This window comes from Harmonia axyridis, chromosome 3 (genome assembly GCF_914767665.1).
Source record: "Harmonia axyridis chromosome 3, icHarAxyr1.1, whole genome shotgun sequence".
Taxonomy (NCBI): domain Eukaryota; kingdom Metazoa; phylum Arthropoda; class Insecta; order Coleoptera; family Coccinellidae; genus Harmonia; species Harmonia axyridis.
In genome coordinates, this window is record NC_059503.1 from 40,971,305 (window position 1) to 40,992,744 (window position 21,440).

The 21,440-nt window shown below is 34.9% G+C and overlaps 1 protein-coding gene across 4 annotated transcripts in view; it reads right to left on the minus strand.

The window, feature by feature from the left end:
- Positions 1 to 21,440, minus strand: part of LOC123676494 (RING finger protein 207-like) — a 305,011-nt gene that overhangs the window by 43,941 nt on the left and 239,630 nt on the right. For 3 of the 4 annotated variants that reach the window (XM_045612399.1, XM_045612401.1, XM_045612400.1), the window contains one exon: positions 14,087 to 14,295. In XM_045612399.1, coding sequence (XP_045468355.1) covers positions 14,087 to 14,295 — 209 coding nt within the window. The remainder of the gene's footprint in view (positions 1 to 14,086; positions 14,296 to 21,440) is intronic. The other variant, XM_045612402.1, reaches the window with a different exon arrangement.

Sequence of the window (21,440 nt, forward strand, 5' to 3'; positions counted from 1 at the left end):
CCATCCTCAGGGCTTCTACAAGATATCAACAAAAATTATCAGTTACAATAAAAAGAAAAAATAAACATAAAACTGTCACAGTTTGTGACAGTTTTATGTTTATTTTTTCTTTTTATATATATATATATATATATATATATATATATATATATATATATATATATATATATCATAGTATCATACGACAGATAATATTTCCCCATTGACAACAGAAATCATTCTTGTCCTTCCGGCCCGAATAATCACAATTGAATTACCACGCTAGTGTGAATTTAAAAAAAAAAATATATATATACAGGGTGAGTCTTTGACTTGTACATATATTTTAACCCAAGATTCCTGAGGTCAAAAGAAACACTTTTTTCCTTTACCATTTTTTCCGATTCGGCCCAGTTAAAAAGATACAGGCTGTTGAAAATCGTTAAAAAAATGTGATTTTCGGCTATATCTCGTAAATGGTTGTATCGAAGGAAATGATTTTTGAAATATAGCTTTTTTTTTATGTGATACATCTTCTCCGAACACCAGATTCCATACACATTCTTCTGTTTCTTTGTTATGGACATAACATACCATAAAAATACCAGAAATTCGAAGAAACCAACTCTTAATAGTAATTTGAACGTTCATTGAAGAATATTTGGCTAATTTGAAAAATAAAAGTATTCTTCATATTTTCTCGTACAAAGCGCCGTTTTCGAATAACTTGATCTTAAAAAAAAAAAATTATCTGTGAAATTCAAAAAATTGGGTACTTTGGCTGAATGCATCTCTGTTCTATTGTGGAAAAAAAAACCACAGAAATGAATATTTACTATGAAGTCATGTCTCAGATTTAAGAATTGAAGTACTAGCCAACTTAGTTTGAAAATGAAGTTATTTGAATAAGCTCACCTCAACTCCTCGATTTGATTAAAAATCACTGAGCTTTGGCACAGCTCTGATAATAAAAAGATACTTCACTAAAATCAACATTCTTTTTGAAAGTCCAGATTATTCATAAAACCCATGTTTAAAAAAGTTTTCACAAAATAGTCCCATTATAATGACAACAATCAATATCCCACTAAAGACTGCTGCTATCGAACAATACTGTATTCTTCTTCGGCTCATTCAAACTCACATCGAAACATACCACTAGGACTAGGTACGTACTAGACAAATTTTCATGTGATTGAGATTGAATACTTTTATTCTTTTGCTATTCCATAAATTCATCCTAAGAGCTTATGATTGACATACTTCCAAGAGGGCCATAATTGTTTTAATGTGAAAACAAATTAGGTGAGTTGAAAGAAACCAAATATTCTATTGTGGATATTTACATTGAATACTTCTCATTTATTTTCAATGCCAAAATCAAGATGAATTAAGTAGTAAAGTTGGCTATAATGTAGGTACACATTAACAACAAATTTGATTACAAGTGGAGTCTAACAGTTTCCATTGATTACAGAGCCAGAATATTTTACATATTTCCATATTTTCATACTGATGGTTTCAAAAATATTGATGCATTTCAATATTTTTATGAGATAGTTGGAACAAATCAAATGCTTCATTTCATAACAAATATCTTATAACAATAACAGTGTAAACTGTAAATGAAAATTTTAGGTTAGAACATAGATTATTCGAACCGAACTGCTGTGTTTATATTTGGCATCACTCGAAATTTGAAATTCAAACTTAAAACCACAGATTACTATAGTCTGTGTTAGATCTTTCATAGATGAATATTATTTATTTGAGATTTTAAGGTTAATTCTTGCACGAAAAATAAACAACGATATCATATAAATGAAATATAATGAATGAATGGATATGAGTATCAGAGCTAATATGGGTGGTAGCGAGCTCAATTCGTTATAATTATCGAAAATGAAATAGAAATCAAGAGAAGAATATTTAATCTTTAGCGTCAACGAAATTGGAATAACTCATTTATTTGATTATAAACACTACTTTGTTCAACAAATGGAATGTTAAACGTGAGTTTATGATGGTTTTTCTAATTTAGTAGCTTATTTCCAAGGTTCAAGAGGTATATCTTATGCTTGAGAAAACTTCAGTGTTCCGGTTTTCAGGGGTCAATTAGCTCATTTTGAAAATTTAAAATGGCTATATCTTTTTAACAGGGCCGAATCGGAAAAAATGGTAAATGAAAAAAGTGTTTCTTTTGACCTCAAGAACCTTCGGTTAAAATATATGTACAAGTCAAAGACTCACCCTGTATATATAAATATAAATCTTCAAAGTAAAACTAGTGGCACGAAATATTTTAATAGATGTTCAAATAGTATATAATAATAAATGAGTGTTGACCACAATGTCATTTCTCACGTTGTTATAATCTTTCAACAAGTCGTTGTATTCCTCCCATTGACCATCATTTCGCCTACAGTATGAATTATAATGACCTATTCCAGTGACAATACAGGGAGCTTTAAATTTAGCTACCCCTCTGAGGAAGTAAGTTTTATCATTAATTTTCAAACTCAAGGCGATTTCACTGAGACAGAGAGATTTGGAAATATCAGAATCAATTAGTGAATAATCAGCGTATGTTTTTTCGGAATTCAATGCATTCGAACATTTGGGACATTTTAAATTTGAAGGAGGCAATAAATCAATAGATGTTTGCAACCTTTGGAATCCGGTTCTCTTAAGATGATCAGCAAGTATCAAATTCATATTTTTGGTTTTCACAATTTCAGAACAGTTATCACAGACAGAGGTGTCTATTGCACCAGGACAAGTTTTCAACATATGTGAAGCAATAAACGTAATGTTACAATTAATATCTATCATAACAACACCGTTAAGCATTTTGCTCTCTTCGAATAATTTACTTTCCTCAAGAATTATTATTGATAATTGTAATTATTGTGAGTGTAATTATTGGAGTATTAGACTGAACATGTAGCGCTCTGCGCATGATTTTATATGTAGTCACATGAAACGCATTAAATGACAAACAAAAGACCTACAGCTGCAGCTGTTAGTAAAAAATATCATCAAAGATTACCCATACTTTTCCTAATTATGCCTAACTTCAATAAATTCCCTCAACGGTGCATACCGATTTCGAATGCTAACAAATAGATCATAATTCAATAAATCTGTCGGCGTCCCTATGAAATCGAGTTACATGCCGTCGACTGGGTATTGAGTCGGAAGAAGAATGCAAAACACTCATGCAGCATTTCTTTCGGCATTTCTTATAATTATTTGTCATATTCTGCATATTCATTTCATCACACAAAGAAATATTCTGAAAGTTTTAATGGAAAAGAACGAGTATTTATTCTTCAATCTACTTGCATGATGAAACAGAGAAAACTGGCCAAAAACATGTACAAAAACCTAATCAAATTAGAATACGTTATAATGCTTCGTTTTATTCTCTTCATGAAAAGACCAACATAATAGAATAGAATACTCTATGCTTACAGTTGTTAATGAATCAATTCTTCCTTCTTGAGTGCCACACTCTTGGAGAGAAGATCTGGAAGTCATAAGGGCGAATTCAGAAGTTAAAAATTAAGATCTTTGAGAACATAAAAATTTTTTATATTGTATTATCTTCCTTAATGCAAAATAATTCGTTCAAAAGTCTAGAACTGAACAGTTCCAAAATATCGCAAACGACCAGAGTGAAAGGATCAATCTATCAATCTACTAATCAATTACTATTTTTCAGATCATGTAGTGTGTATGACGCTTTAGGAAATATAATTTAGCACGTCAGTATTCTTGACCTTTCTCTAAATTTGATATGAAACTTATTCAATATATTAGATACTGGCGATAATGGCAGATGGCCAGAAAGAGGTAACTAATAAAAATGACTCCCATAATACTCCATAGATGGCGACATATTAGAAAATAAATAAATAATCAACGATATCTTGGAAACGAAATAGTTTTTGAGAATAGTTCCAAAAGCACCAATAGGCACTAATTAAGCACTTATTGGTGGTATAGAAATTTTTGAGTGATTTAAAAATGTTGGTTGCAAGTGCGGAGTCAGCACCAGAGGAAATAATTAGTAATATATAAAAAACGGTATATTTTTTCATGACCATTCCAGAAGCACCAATAGGCACTAATTAAGCACTAATTGGTGGTATAGGAATCTTTGGGTTTTATGAAAATGTTGGTGCCAAGTGTGAAGTCAGCACCAAAGGGAATAATCAGTAATATCTTGAAAACAGTATATTTTTTTATGACGATTCTGAAAGCACCAATAGGCACTAATTAAGCACTAATTAGTGGCACAAAAATTTTTGGGTAATTAAAAAATGTTGGTGCTAAGTGCGAAGTTGGCACCAAAGGAAATAATCAGCGATATCTTGAAAATAGTTTATTTTTTTATAATGATTCTAAACGCACCAATAGGCACTAATTAAGCACTAATTAGTGGCACAGCAATTTTTTCTCAATTTGAAAATGTGCGAAGTTAGCACCAACCACTTCAAATGCCGATTTCTCAAAAAATACAATGGTGCTTTTAAAACTTTACACTGCACCAATAGGCACTAATTAGGCACTAATTATCTGACATACTTCCAGAATTAGTGCTTTTAACTTTTCGCTAACTTCACGGACTCGAAAAATACTACCGGGACGTACAAATGCCCATATCGATCTTGAAAAAATTTGCTGTATAAAAAAATAGCCTTAATGTATTTATATATCCTTCATATTTCAAACAAAATTCATATTCATACGCTCTAACACCTAGATCTTAAAAAATTATAAAAACACCCATCATATCAAATGAAGTCAATCAAGGTATTATAGAATATTTAGAATTAACAGAAGGCATCAAAATTCGAAATTTGCAAAGGAAAATACATATAAATATTTACACTTTGGAAAACACTAAATTCCTAACTCATGTTGATGCTTTTACGAAATTGTGCCAAACAATCGAAATAAAATCCAAAAATGCTGTAGACATATTTCATGCCTTATTCGACAATTTTTCTTTACACAGAACACCATAACGTATAGAAGTGCAGATGAATGAATGGAATTTTTCGGACATATCACAAAAGAACATTTGGAAACTCATAAAATAAATACACATTTCACGACAGCACATCATCCAGATTCTGATGGAATAATTGAGAGGTTCCGCCCAACAATAGCGAAACATTGTGGAATTTTGATCACGAGACAAAGACCCTATAGGAATCATAATGAAATATGCAATAATAGGTTGAAATAACTGCGTCCATTCATGCTTCCAAAACTTACTCCACTTGAACTCACATTTGGTCATACATTGTCGCAATCCTAGCTCACTCGTTCAACTAGCCTTTACAACTGGTCTGTTCCCAAATAAGCAAGCAATCATTACCCCAATTCACAAGGATTGAGATGGAGGTGACCCTAAGAACTCTAGATCAATATACTTAACTTCTGTCATAGCTGAGATTTTTGAGAAATGTAATACTGTTAAACTCAGTGAATACCTATCAATGAATAACATATTGACGGATCAACAGTTCGGATTTAGAGAAAATCTTTCCAAAGAGGATGCCTTATTCCGCTTGAGTATACATAGAGTACATGAACACCTGAACACCAACAAAAAAGTGCTGCTTGATTTGACGAAGGCGTTCGAAAGCATCTCTCATGAATTACTCATAAAAAAGTTGGAATCTTATGAGATACGTGATGAAGTTTATGAACTATTCAACGGTTACTTGACAGATCACATCTCATTTGTAGAGGTCAATGACCACATCAACGAGCCTCAGAGATAGATATATGATATACTACACGGAAAAATCCTTTGACCACAAATTTTTTTTACTACACATAAATGATACCTATGTTCAAAGTTGAAAGGAGATAAAATCTCACTTTTCTACTTTTCGCCAAAAATACCAGGGAAATCACGAAGTCTTCATCAGAACTGGGCTCATTTCGAGTCGAATGCTGACTGGATATGAATTTGGTAGAATTTCTAAAAAACAAAATTCACCAAATTTTCAAATTTCTTCGTAACCCAACCAAGTATTTCAACAATCAAATACCATTTGAAATGCTCAATACATAAATGTTCTTATAGAAGAGAAATAACAAAGACTTATAAGAGGGGTTCATATCACGTGGCATTCTCGTGATCTGCCAAAGTTCAAATACTCCTTTTTCGTCAGCGTTCTTGAGATTCCTTCACTTTTCAGGATCAGCGGAGCAATCTCGTGTGTTTTTATCACACGTAAGAATGTAAAATACGTTTTTAAGTCTTAAGTCTAGTTTTTTTTCCATTCCAAGAAAAATTAAAGGACTACTCTCAATCACAAACTTTTTGAAATGAATAATAGTAAAAACCTCATATAAATGGATGGTCTCTAGCGTAAAATGAATCGTACTAATTTTTGAACTGTCGTTGAAACGATATAGCCTCCCAATATAAAAAATCTGGCTATAACTATAAACAGCGTTCTAAAGTGAGACAAAGATTCACAGTACTCGACGAACCGAACATTCCATCGAATAGGAGTTTTGAAAATGGCAAATAAAGCTTTGGTAGAATCAATTCTATCATATGAAATAATTATTTGGGGTGGTACCTACGAGTGTCAAATGATGACATAGATTTCAACTCAAAAGTGGATACTCCATGTGATAACCTGAAAACCAAAGAGATTTCCACCAGCCCAGCTCTTTTCCAACCATTAGATGATGGACAATCGGCAGTTGTATGTTTTCAATGTATCTAAGTTTATGTACCGATTCAAAAGATCGAAAACCAAAATATTCTCTGTTCATCTGTGTAATTCACTTTTGCATAGGGTGACTGAACCGGTTTTCGGACACTTAACTACTTTATTGTATTGTAGACTTAATAAAATGGTTAAGTTTTGCTTGAAACAAAATTCTCAGCGTAAATATATTTTTTGAAGTTTGAAGAATGCACTATGGCGAGAAAAAACATTGAAAACGAATTATTAGTTTGATTATGACTAATAAAAGTCAAAAAGTCAATTCAACCAGTTGTCGGAAAACATAGACAAATTTTCCGACGCTGATGCACCAATTTCGGACAACTGGTCGAAAAGCAGTACTTTTCGATAACAAACCTTCGTTGGACAAAAAAAAAGTAATTGGTGAGACAAACAAAGTATTGTGAAATGAAACATTTTTATAATAATCTTCAGAAACTCACAAAAAAAAATTTTACATAGTTAGGTTGTTATTCTACTCGATATATAACAAAAATTAAATTCTTAGTCTGATCGTCGTACGATAAAACACTAAAATAGTTATAATTTTTATTTTTTTTTCATCTTTACGAGTGTAAAAAAAATCTCCATACCGCTGATGATATTGCGCTAGGTATCATAGTTTTTTTCTCACGCGACAACCGTGTTTTTTCTTTAAAGATTCTTCCGAGAATATCAGATGTTTTTGAAAAGGGTGTACACCTCCTTTACTATGGTACTACACTCACTGGCTTCTTTATTGTCGTCCATTAAATCTATAGTTTTTTCGTTATTTTGTGACATTTCATCCACACTATTACCATTTGCACTATCATGTTTTTTAAAGTGTAATATCACAGTTGTGTTACTATCAATCATTTTTTGTGTAAGTTTCGGTCTTAATTTCTTTGTCACTTTCTTGTTGATTTAATCGTTTATTTTCTTTGTAGTTTTTTCTAAGTTTGCTTTTTCATTTTCTTCATCATTTTCAGTTGTAGTCCTTTTTCTTTTATATTTTCTCTTATTGCGTCATTATGCATTTCATTTTCTACCATAATATTTTAAACGAACAGTATTGGTAAAAATTTACCGCAAATGCTCAAAGTGCTCGACATTAAATAGGTAAATTTTTACTAGTACTGTTTGTTGTAAATATTTTTCGTTCAATAGAAATTATACGATCAATTAGAACATCTCCGTTTCATTTAGTTTTATGGGTACCTACTATAATTCCATGAAAAACACCATCTAACTTTGTGAATATTCATTTTATACAACACAAACTGCAAGTTCATACAAATTTGAATCCATGTATACATTTGTGCTACAAAACTACCCATTTTCCCCATTCATATTCCTGATGGGGTTGCAACCCTCTCCAGGGAGTTGCTAGTAGAAACAAGCTTTGTAACCCAGATCATGTCACCCTGTCATCAAAACTCGACCTGTCTGAGTGATTTTACAAATTCTGATTCGTTGTTGAGTTATTGAGGGTGGACACTTTTAAATGAGACACCCTGTATAACTACTGTAAATAATTAAAGGGCTTCTGAAAAGAATCGTTTTTCGGACATTGAGGAACGAGTGCTACGACTACCTAGGTAGCAAGCAAGGGAAAAGGCGTCCGATAACTGGTTACTATTTTCTTGAAAGGGGTGGAGGTCAGGTTGTTGGAACAAAAACCACCTCTCAGAACATTGCCGCCATGTTTCGACTTTATTCTGAAATCTTCTTCAGGGCTCTATAATAAATTACAAGATTTTTTTGAAAACACTAATAAATAAACCATGTTGGAATATACAATGGGACATTACAATTGAATAAATAATTACATGAATATCTGAACAATACAGTGCAAAAAGGAATTTTTTTCAGGCAGAGTTTTAAATTTTAATTCAAAACACGCCATCACACAAAAAATTAATATTGTCAACAATTTGAAAAATAGAGCTCTGAAACTGTCATCTCCAGAATTTCACCAAGATAACTTAAACCAAATAAAATCTATTTTACAGAAAAATGACTATCCCACCAAGATTATAGAAGAAATTATTTACAGAAGAAATCGGGAACGGATTCAAGACGAAATAATCGAAAACAAAAAATTTTACGCCTTGACTTACGTTGAGGGTTTATCTGAGCAGATCAGAGGAACTATTTCATCGCTTGGTTTCGACATAGCTTTTCGATCTGATAACACTAACAGAAAGCTTTTCTCAAGGTTGAAGAGTACAACTCAAAAAGAATTGTTGAGTAATGTTATCTACAAGATTTGTTGCAGGGATTGTCAGTCTACATATATAGGACAAACAGGTCGGTGTCTTAAAGACAGAATCTCTGAACATAAGAGAGATTCCCTCAACATGCTCAACCCTCTGAAAAAGAAAAAGGAGGACAACACCGCTCTAGCTGAACATGTGTGAAATGCACTCCATTCTTTGGATTTTAACATCGATTCAATAAAAATATTGGGACACCAAAAAAATTTCAAAGAAACGCTTACTACATGAAATGATCTCAATAAAACAAGATGAACAATCCATTAACAGGAGAACAGACATTGAAGGTTTGAATACGGCCTATTACTATCTCATCAACAAAATAAAAGGAAAAATAACTTGAACTAATTATTCAAATTGAATGTCAATGTCATTTATGTAGATATAAACATTAGTCATTATTTACTTATAACATATGTATTATCAGAGTGGCCTGTTCCCGTTTTATCATTTCGTTCGTTTTAAATTCTAATTTGATGGTGTCAAAAAGTGATATTTATTTCATATATTTCATGATTCTGACAAAAAAACCGCAAATAGACTGTAAGTAATTGATTTCTCCTTTTGTAAAATCATCAAGTACCTGTATGCTGAGCTGGATTGTTTTCAATGTTTCTCTCACTATTCGTTTTTAAAAAATTCCTTTTTGCATTGTATTGTAAGATATTCATGTAATTATTTATTCAATTGTAATGTCCCATTGTATATTCCAACATGGTTTATTTATTAGTGTTTTTAAAAAAATCTTGTAATTTATTATAGAGCCCTGAAGAAGATTTTAGGATAAAGTCGAAACATGTCGGCAATGGTCCGAGAGGTGGTTTTTGTTCCAACAACCTGACCTTCAACCCTATCAAGAAAATAGTTCATCATTAAAAAAGGTCGCAAACCAATAACTCATAACTGGTTACCTTATTCTTTTCGGACACCGTGTCCGAAAATGCGTCTCACTTCTTTTTCTTCGACCAGATTCCCGGACACCCAATTTCAGAGGTTAAAACCCAAAAAAGTACGATTTTTATTCAAAATATTGATGCTAATCAAAAACTAATTATGCAGATTTGATAAAGCAGAAAGAAATCATCATTTTCACAATATATATTTACTTTTTTTCCCAGCACTTGTCATTACAATTTTTCTTCAATAGGTTGAAAACTGATGCACACGCTAAATTCCGGCCATCTGTGAATTGATTTTTTTTATTTTTCTGTTGTTTATAGTTGTTTGAGAATGGAGTTAGGAGAAAGATAACATATGCAACTCATGATAATTTAAAAAAAGTGACATATATAGGGGGTTTTGCTATTTCATTCCTTGTTTATGGAAAGTGTCCGACAAATGGTATTGTCTGGAATACCGGTTCGACCACCCTATATGTGTATGAGATTCTTGAGAATCTCTTTTTTTGCTGCTCTCTCGACGATTTCGTTTCCTTTCACTCCACAATGCGCTGGCTTCCATATAAATCTTATTGTTTTTTCTTGTTACCTCAACCACGCTATTGTTGCTTGGACCTGACCTGTTAGGAAATCTGAGATGAATGGGTTTTCGAAATTTTTCAGAGAACTAAGAGAATCTGTGATGATAGTGAGAGAATTTTGGTGTTCATATTCGCAGTATCTTAATGCTTGCCATTTCCGACGTGAAAATGCTACTTCCTGAATAGAGACCAGGTATGAGTACATATATATTGCCCTTGCATCCCTATCTTCTATTTTGCATTTGTATGAATGATACAGGATGGGTTTTCATGATGACCAGGAATTTAATTTTTAGAAGTTCTGAGTAAGTTTCTCCTTTCTTGTATTTTGGAAATTCCAAGTGCATTCTAAGAGTTTTAATGTTTTATATTGCCATGATTCTATTTCATGGTAGTGGAGTTGAAACATTTCTGGAGGTGAAAATTGCGTGTTTATTGATGCAAGCTGCGACATCATTGAGTTTTTCTTATATTTTCTGGTTTTTCAAGTTTAAGAATCATGCTATCGTAAAGTGGATTCGTCTAGATATATAATTCATTAATATTTTTTCTCCTTTTTGATGAGGGGCAGTAACTGCTTTCTACAAATACTGACTGCATCGGACTTGTTCGGAATGGACCTATAGCTATTTTCAAGCCAGTGGAAGACAGTTGGAATCAAGTCTTTTCAACCAGCTTCTTCTTGCAAAGCAATATACAATTGATCCGTTATCAAATCTTAATAGAACCATCGACCTCCATATACACATAAGTACATTTCTTTCAGCGCCCCAGCTTATTCCTGTAATATATATTTCATTGGGTTCAAAGTTCGTTAACATTTTCTCTCCAGTTCTCTAACATGTGGTGCTCATGTTAACTTACGGTAGAAGGTTACCCCCAAAAATTTGTTTTCTGATCTGAACATTAAATTGTTTATTCCTACCCTCAAAACGGGGGAATTTATGAGGTTTCGGTTTTCACTGAAAAAATTATCTAAAATATCGAACCCAAAAATGTGTCATTCATTTTTTTTCAGCTCAATGGAGTTCTGAGATCTGTCCACTAGACAACGAATTTGGGACACCCGATACATATATTTTTTTTTTCAGTTCCACCTCTTTTTGGTGTATTTTTTGACTATTTCGTTTTGTCTTTGCCATAAAAAACTTGACGATTATATTCTCTAACTTCTATAGGCTTCATGATCATTATCAGACATCCATTTTAATTCGCAGTTAGTGTTCTGTTCGTTTATTTCTTTTAGATCAATCTCCTCGCGTTCACTCTCATCTCAATAGCAGCTACTCTGTCTTACGCTTCGAAAATATTTATAACTCCATTATTATTATCTGTGGAATTACAATCCTTTCAAAATTGTTCATCTTTAACTGTCTGTAAGATTTCAGCCTCAGTGAGTGGCCTAATCATATTGTAAAATTAAAACAAAATCAATTGTTTGATATCAGTATAAATTTGGAATTATTTATTCATTCAATGGAATATGAAACGAACGTTATGTTTCATTTGACACTACCGTTCAAACTATGCACGGATAAATTTGACCCAAAAACAGCAATATCCACAAACACGAGAACGCACATAGCTCGATCAACACGTCAGAACAAATATGCAAAGATGCAACCGATAAATCTTTATTGCGCAATATAACTCGATCTCCCACTTAAAGGAAAGTGGTCGACTACGAAGGATGTAACGGCGCCTGTTGACCTCACCTCCTATGCCTGCTACAATCGTTTCCGGATATCCTCAAAAAGAGACCGATAGCCAACTTCCTTCATCCCAATATAATCCGAAAGGATTCTAGTTTGGACGGCACCTGAGAATGGTATAAGTCATTCGAGTCACGATATACAAGACGGGAGTACAACCGATGGTTTCCTGACGGCCAGATCGAATAGCAAATTCAACCGCTTGGATATGCTTACTCCAAGATTTATAGTCCTTGACGTAGCAGGAAAACACACTTTTCACTATACTATTGCTACTTTCAGTGGGGTCTGTGGAATAAAATAATTCTTAAGCCTATACTTTTTATCAGGAATTAGTAATCAAAGTACTCCATAAACCAAAAATTCCTGTTGTCTTGAAAGGTTGCAGTCGCAGTAACATGTCTATGAAGGAAAGTCAGTACATATTGGGAGAGATAGTCGGTTATAACCAAGATGTATTATTTATCACCATTAGAAGAGAGTCAGTGTTACCTAGATGTTAACTTTTCACATTCAACATAGGAGAAATTCCGATTCAGAAAATTTACTTCAGAATTTTCCGGCTTCAAATTTCAGACACGAAGAGCCTTCCAATCCTTCAACCTCAGCTACCTGTGAGCAAGGATTTTTGGTTTTCTGGAAAAGGTCTTTTTTGGTTGACTACCTTCCATTCAAAGCCCCTAGTTTCATTAATTTTGACCCTTGCATTAGCTTCAAAACTGGTACCGCTCAACTGCTATGGTAGTTTGAACACTTTGAATTGTTGGAAACAATTCTTGATGCGCGAATTTCACCTTCCTTGAGATGAAAAGAGACAGTTGACGATTCCGAAGTGACGACATCTCTATAGATGTCGTCACTTCGGAATCGTCAACTGTCTCCTTTGCTGCTAATCCTCTGTAAAATTCTGTTACTATTAACAGAATTTTACAGAGGATTAGCAGTTGCAGAACACCCAGAGACTAAAGTACGTTTCACGAACAGCTCCTGTTGACGGTGTTCATGTTGTTTGATTACTTCAGTTTCTTTTATTTTTCTTTCTTTCTCGAGAAAAACAATCTTGAACTTGAACAAGGAATTATTATCCATGAGTAGGCCGTTCTTCGCCCCTAATTCAGAAATGTACTTCAGAAGAAGATTTTTATGAGTAGACTCTTTAATAATGTGTTTAACTCTAGGATCGAGCATTGGAGATGATTCATCGCTTATTTTTTCACACAAAGGATAATAAGAAAATTCCACTACAGTTGAACTTCAACAAGGAATTATTATCCATGAGTTGCCCGTTCTTCTCCACTAATTCAGAAATGTACTTCAGAAGAAGATCTTGATGAGTAGACTCTTTAGTAATGTGTTCAACTCCAGGATCGTGCATTGGAGATGATTCATCGCTTATTTTTTTACACAAAGGGGAATTAGAAGATTTCACTACAGCACTTTTTTATTTTAGCACTACAACCACGATAGGAACTTTTATTGCAAAAAGCACACTTTAAACAACTTTTTATAATTGATTTCATATCAAATCAAATCCACACTTAGGATCAACAATTTTCAATCTGAGACGTCTAAATCATTTGGCGACATATTAAAGAATAAACTTACTATTTGTAATTTGCATGTTTGTGATATACTACCGAGTATATTACTCATACTTGATAAAGGTAACAAAAATTACCGAAATCTTGCATAAAATCACTAAATTTCCTTGATTCAAAATGTTGCTCAAAATGTTTAATATCAGCACAACTTACATTCATTAAGCGCAATCGATATGAAGGTTGTGAAATTGTCCATTAATACTAAATTTTTCAATATTATCCTATTTTGAGGTCGACGAAAAATATTTTTATTGACTAATATAAAGTTTTAATTGATAAGTAATACACCTACTTTTTGGGATTTTCGAATTTTTTGTTGTGCTTTAGCTTTGGTCTTACATTTGGGTGTTACTGGGGTGGATTTGGATTCTGCATGTACTAACGCCTTCGTGTTCTGACTTGTAGCATCTGAAATTCTTTGATAATCTGATTCGGATGTGCATTTCTTGGAGTCGGTTTCAGATTTAGTACAATTAATGTTAATTTTTTCGCAACTTTTACCTGAAAAAAAAAACATCGATCAGATGATGAAATGAACAAATATAGGTGGTATACACCAGCTAAATCGAAGGGAGGGACGAAATGTCAATAAAGTTTTCTGTTGTATAACAAATGTGCAAAAAGAATGAAAAATTAGTTTTTATTCAGAACACCTTTGATGAGTGAATCGTTGAGAGACGTGTTTACGAAAACACAGTTGTTGCTTCATTTTTTTTTCAATTTCATATTTATTTTAGTAATTGTAAATTGTTTCGATACACTGAAAATATTTGTTTCCTATATTAAAGGATGCCAATCAAGTAGACGTCATTGATGCAATGTACAGTGCATCCCATTTTGGGTGAGACTGCCAGGTTTCTCGCTTGTTATTTAAGATAGAGCCTTGCGGTTTTCACGTTCCTGTCTTACTTTTTCGTGAAACTCAAGCTGGTCTAATCAGATTTTGCATAACTGTTTCCGTTCAAGAGATACAGGGCGATTTTGGAAATTGATACTTTTCGGACCCCTCCTTTATCTCCGAAGTTATTAGAAATAATGCTGAGGTAAAAACTACGTCTGAATCAGAATTCTGCGTAGAATCCAGTGGCGTACTCATTTTTTTTCGGGGTTATTGTTTTGAAGATTCAACACAAACCTATATTTTTTTTAATGGAACACCCTATATATAATTATTTCGTTGAATTCGTTATTTTTTTCCCTTCCAAATGATGTATGACAGTATACATATAGCAATGGATTTCCAATATGAAAAAAGGATCAATTGGATAATGTTCATTTGTGATTTTCATTTATAGTAGAGTAAGCAAACAAAGATAATACACTCATCACTAACATGAAAAACAAAACGTACGTACCTACCTGATAGCAACAAATGAATAATACAAAAATTCATAAACATTACATAATATCTTACAGATTAAACTGTTCAAATTGCTGTCCATTTTCCCTAATACATATAATATACTACAGTAAAAGACATAACAGTCCCGAAGAACTTCGTACATCAACAATAATATTAAATGCACTCAGGCGTATTGAAAAGTTTTGTCAATTATGTATTAGAGGAAAATGGACAGCAATTTGAACAGTTTAATCTGTAAGATATTATGAAATGTTTATGAATTTTTGTATTATTCATTTGTTGCTATTAGGTAGGTACCTACGTTTTTTTTTTCATGTTTGTGATGAATGTATTATCTTTGGTTGCTTACTCTACTATAAATAAAAATCACAAATGAAAATTATCCAATTGATCCTTTTTTTCATATGGGAAATCCATTGCTATTAACAAAAAATCATCATTATTTGATGTTTTTTTTAACATTTCTGGCCATCCTACCTACATAGTATCATACATCATTTTGAAGGGAAAAAAATAACGAATTCAATGAAGTAATGATATATAGGGTGTTCCATTAAAAAAAATATAGGTTTGTGTTGAATCTTCAAAACAATACCCCGAAAAAAAAATTGAGTACGCCACTGGATTCTACGCAGAATTCTGATTCAGACGTAGTTTTTACCTCAGCATTATTTCTAATAACTTCGGAGATAAAGGAGGGGTCCGAAAAGTATCAATTTCCAAAATCGCCCTGTATCTCTTGAACGGAAACAGTTATGCAAAAACTTCAGTTTCACGAAAAAGTAAGAGAGGAACGTGAAAACCGCAAAGCTCTATCTTAAATAACAAGCGAGAAACCTGGCAGTCTCACCCAAAATGGGATGCACTGTACTTTTTCATCAATATAAAACATTTACAAGTTGGATGGGACCCAAAAATATGAGTCAAGATGTGGTTGGGGGGCCGTTCATCCGCCTTCCAAAAAGCGAATATTTTGGTTTTCAGTTACAATGGAATAGTGGTCCGTAGAGCACCGCATGTTTGAATAGGATATATATGTTCAAAACGGTGACTCAGCAGTAGTAGAGTTGAGTGGTAGACGTTGTAGAGTGAAGGTTGCGTAGCGAGGTGCGCAAAGTGTGAGAGGGAGAACACGTGGTGAAACACATAGTGAATACTTGGTAAGTGAGACGTATTGTGAATGCATTATTCCGATTCGGCTTTTCTTTTTAGTGGTTCTAGTTTTTTAGTACTTTTCAGTACTGTAGTAGAAGAGAGAAGTTTTTTTTGAGTGTAGTGGTTTCCAATGTTCCATTGCAGCTTGGAATAAAAAGGAGATTTTTGGTAATTATCAATAAACAAAATGAAAATGAAGAATAAGGTCACCATACTAATTAGAAATGAAGATATTCTGGGATTAATGGGTGAAATCAGGGAGCTAAGACAGTAGCTGCCCTCAGCCGTACAAATGCGGAACTTGAAACGATGCTTACGCAATTTTCAAGCATAGGCCACGCCCCCTCAGGAGTAACTTTGACCAATGAGGAGGCGGCAATCGAGATGGAAGTCAACCAACCGACTCAGGAGAGAGGGGGCACGCGGCAAGTAGATGCGTGGCCTGCGCAGAAGACCACAATGGGGTTACGAAGTACCCCTAGGACAAAAAGAGCCCGCCAAAATGCGCTCTATGTAATGGCCCTCATCCGGCCAATTAAAAGGGATGCCTCCACAATCTCCCCAAGGGAAAACCGGCAGTTTCCTTGCCGAAGCCGGTCGTCTCACAGAAAGAACAGGCCAAACCCGTTTCGGCTTCAAAAAGGATGGTTCCTGTCAAAGAAGAGCAGAATCCCGAAAAGAGGACTCCGAAGGAAAACAATCCGGTAGCAGTCAAAACTAAGAAGTGAGTTGAGAGAGCCCAAGAAGAAATCCCCAAAGTAGGCAGAAATCCAGAAAATCATGGCCACATTCCAGACCATGATGTCCCAGATTATTAAATTTCTGGAGTAGAAATTGAGGGCAGAAGAAAACCCAAATCCTTGGAGATAGCCGTCTGGAATGCAGACAGCATCACCAACAAAAAGAAGAGTTCGAGAACTTCTTGAATAGGCATGAGGTGGACGTAGCACTGGTGTGTGAAACTCTCCTCAAACAATACCTCTCTCTTAAAATCCGAAACTACTAGATCTATCGTAAGGACAGAAATGAAGAAATGCGCTCTATGTAATGGCCCTCATCCGGCCAATTATAAGGGATGCCCCCATAATCCCTCCAAGGGAAAACCGACGGTTTCATTCCAAAGCCGGCCGTCTCAAATAAATAACAGGCCAAACCCGTATCTGCTCCAAAAAGGATAGTTCCTGTCAAAGAGGAACAGAAATCCGAAAAGAGGACTCCGAAGGAAAAGAATCCGGTAGCGGTCAAAACTAAGAAGTCAGTTAAGAGAGAGCCCAAGAAGAAATCCCCAAAGAAGGCGGAAATCCAGAAAATCATGGCCACATTCCAGACCATGATGTCACCAACAAAAGAGAAGAGTTCGAGAACTTCTTGAATAGGCATGAGGTGGACGTAGCACTGGTGTGTGAAACCCTCCTTGAAATTCATATAGCTTCTTTTTCTCTCTTTATATGAATGTTGAATTGATTCCAACAATGCCGCATCACCTCTTCGGGCAACCCTCTAAGCAGGATCGGCATACTCCCAGATCGGTCGGACAAAATCTCATATAACAGTTTCGCAGTCTTGATGTCACATCTGCTGAAATTCTTCTGGATCAACCAAGTGACTTTTCTGGCTTTGGCCATGCAGACGCAACATGATCAGTCCAAGTGAGGTTATTGGCAACCAGAAGGCCAAGATCAGAATGGCGCGTGACCGTCCGAATTATCTGTCCACCCAAGCAGTATGAGCTATTTGGGTTGCCATGTCCAATGTGCATCACACGACACTTTTCCAGATTCAGCGGCAGTAGCCAGTTTTCCCACCACCTACTCAACCCGTCCAAATTCCGCTGAAGGACGCCCGGATTGAGCTGCGGCCAACTGTAGATCTTTGTGTCATCAGCATAGAACAGACACGTGGACCGAATGGAGGACGGAAGATCGACAGTGTATAGTATGAAGAGTATCGGCCCAAGAACTGATCCTTTTGGGACTCCACTGGTTACCTTCTTATCTTCCGAAGAAATTGCATTACCAACTCTGACTCGGAAAGAACGATTTGTGAGAAAGGCTCTGATCCAGCTCAGCAGATTCCCACGAATTCCAAAGTGCTCCAACTTACTCAGCAATCGATTGTGGGGTACTCTGTCAAATGCACGAGAACAATCAAAATGAACCACGTCGGTGTTCAATCCTAGATCCCAGGCCCAAGTCCAATCATTAATAGAAGAAATGAGGTTGGTCCAGGTGTAGCGACCAGACACAAAGCCGTGCTGTTCATCAGGTAAAATCTTCTGAGAAAGAGCAATATCTAGTATTTAGTCACTGATAATCTCCAGAATTTTTCAAATTGTAGGCAGCAAACTTATGGCACGATAATTTGAAGGTGAAGATCTGTCACCATTCTTGAAAATAAATGTGACCGTTGCCCTAAGCCAATCTCCTGGTAATGTAGAAGTAGCGAGTGATTGAGAAAACAATTTTAAGAGGGGTTTAGTCAGCTAATTTGCACAACGTGATAGCAGCTCAGTTGTTATTCTATCCAGACCCGGGGAAGATCCTTTCTTAGATTTGAGTAGGTATTTCAATACTGTTTCCTCATCGATGGATATATATTGGAGGTTCTGCGTGACATGGGACGTGGATAGTGAGGGAATTTGTCCATCAGGTTCAACAACGAAGGCAAATGCAAAAACTTGTGATGTACGTTATTTACCAGTCAAATCTTTAACAATAGGAGTGCTCACTTTAGTGTTCATAGTAGAATGAAGATATTTATAAAATTTTCTCTTATTTTTTGAGGTGGCAAGATGTCTTTCGTAATCCGTTTTCGAACTTGAAATGGATGATGACAACGAGTTCGAATACCTTTGGTGTGTGTCGTAATCAGCTTCAACCCGAGAGCGTAAGAACCTCTGCCACAGGGACTTCTCATGGCGAATTATTTTCAAAATATGGTGGTTGATCCACGCTTTCACTGGATTTTGCCTAATTATCTTGTAGGTAGTACTACCAATTAAGGCATTTTCAATAATCCTCAAAAATTGAATCCACATAGAGTCGATACTGCTCAGCTTATTGAGGGATTTCCAAGTATTAGCACCGAGAAGATGAGATAACTTATGGTAATCTAGAATCTTCACTGTCTTGTTGTATTTGCTGGAAACTGTAGTTGAAGACTGGTCAAAAGGAGAAGGTGGTCGGATTTGCCGAGGGGTGGAAGATAATCTATACTCTATATGATGTTCTCATCAGAGGCTATAAAGAGATCCAGAAGAGATTGTGTTTGCCCCACTCGAAATCTTGTAGGCTGGTCAACCAGTTGTTGTGAACAAGTGTTGATCACAACCTCTGCAAAAGAAAAAGATGGAGAGTTTATCGAGGTAAGACTTATAAGAGGCCACTTTATATCAGGACAATTGAAATCTCCCCTGATGAAAATATTATCTTGAGAGGCAGCGCAGCTTGATAAGAAACCAGTGGAGTCTATGTCAGCAGAACATGATCTTGGACTATACACACATCCAACCATCACAGAAGAGTCAACAGTTGATATTCTCAAGAAGAGGTTGTTTTTTCCATTCCGATCATTATGAATAGAAGTGATTGAAAAATTAGCAGTTACATTGTCACTAACATATACACATGCTATGCTATGTCCAATTATTATTCCCGCTTATTATCGTCACGATAAAATTTGTATGAGTCGATATGGTACGAACTATCTGTGAAAGCAAGGTGAAGCCAAGACTCTGTAATGAACATTATATAGGGTCTGTGTAACTCGACAAAGGCGAGAAATTCATTGAATAAAATAGAAGGGAATGATTGGATGCTTGTTTTTTTTAGGAGTGTCATGATGGAGAATAGTAGGAGGGTTGATAATTCGTGGCACACCCTTCACATAATTCATGGTCAGTCCTGTATCGCCTAAAGCCTGTCGTCTAGCAAGTTCCTCCCTTAAAGTCCTCAACTCATCAATCTGGCCTTTAGTTTTATCATATCTGATAATTATCCTACTATAATCCTCTGTACTTTTGAGAACTGCTTTGTTTCGTAGAATATTGGACCCTACCTCCGGATCACTAAAAGTTTCCTTCAGTAGACAAGGACGGGATTTCACCGAAGAAGGTAAACGTCCACTCCTTAAGTCGAAGTCTTACTCTCATTCTCAACCAGATCGTGCACCTTAGAGTTCTCAAGGGATTCAGTCTCCAATTTCGGCAGATTTTGTATTATTAGATTGTGAGATCTCTTGACGCGCTATTCAATTTCTTATACATGAGCAGCATTATTGGGCGTTTCGCGCTCTTTCTTTAATGCTTTCAAGGAATTATAGACACGAGACAGCCTAGCAGAGAGTTTTGTATAAGAACCCTAGAGATCTGACACCTCTCTCTGGCAAAACTGAAAGTGAGTGCCGTGATCAGCGAGGATTCTGGAATTTTCACTTATTTTGGAGTTACAAATTGCGAGCTGACTAAGTACTATAATTTAACCCCCCCTTTAACTTTGGTACTAAAGGAGGTACAAAAAAATGTTTTCTACGAAATTTTCTCGGAATCGACTAGTATTTTTTAAATGATTTCACAAAATGAAATAAATAAGTATAGGGTGGGCAACATATTGATTGCAACTTCATTTTTTTCAAATGGAACCCCTGTACATTTTTCTAGCTCTTTTTCCCCTGACTTCGAATATATAACATATGTTTGGACTATCTCTCTTATTCTGAGTACCACAGAGTTTCAAATTTTAAGAAACACCTGGCAAGCTAAGTAATTAGTTTTTATGTGGAAGGCTGCGATAATTCAAAATACCCTTTTTTGAGTTGGCATATATGTTGTGTCCGGGTAAGAGTAATAATACGCAGATTCGGATAAATTACGTGTATTACAAAAATCTGTTTAGCACATCGCCATTTCTTAACCATAACTAGTGTACAATTAGACATTTCATTTCCAATTGACATTTAACCTAACAATTCTGCTTCTTTATTTGACTTAATACATCACAACATCTCCCTCCTATAAGTTCAACTTATCGGGTGGTTTAATATTGTGTCTAGGTCTTAAATTCATTCTACACACAATATTTTCAGATACATTGTTTTGAACCTTATTGTCTGTTACACATTGTTCATCATA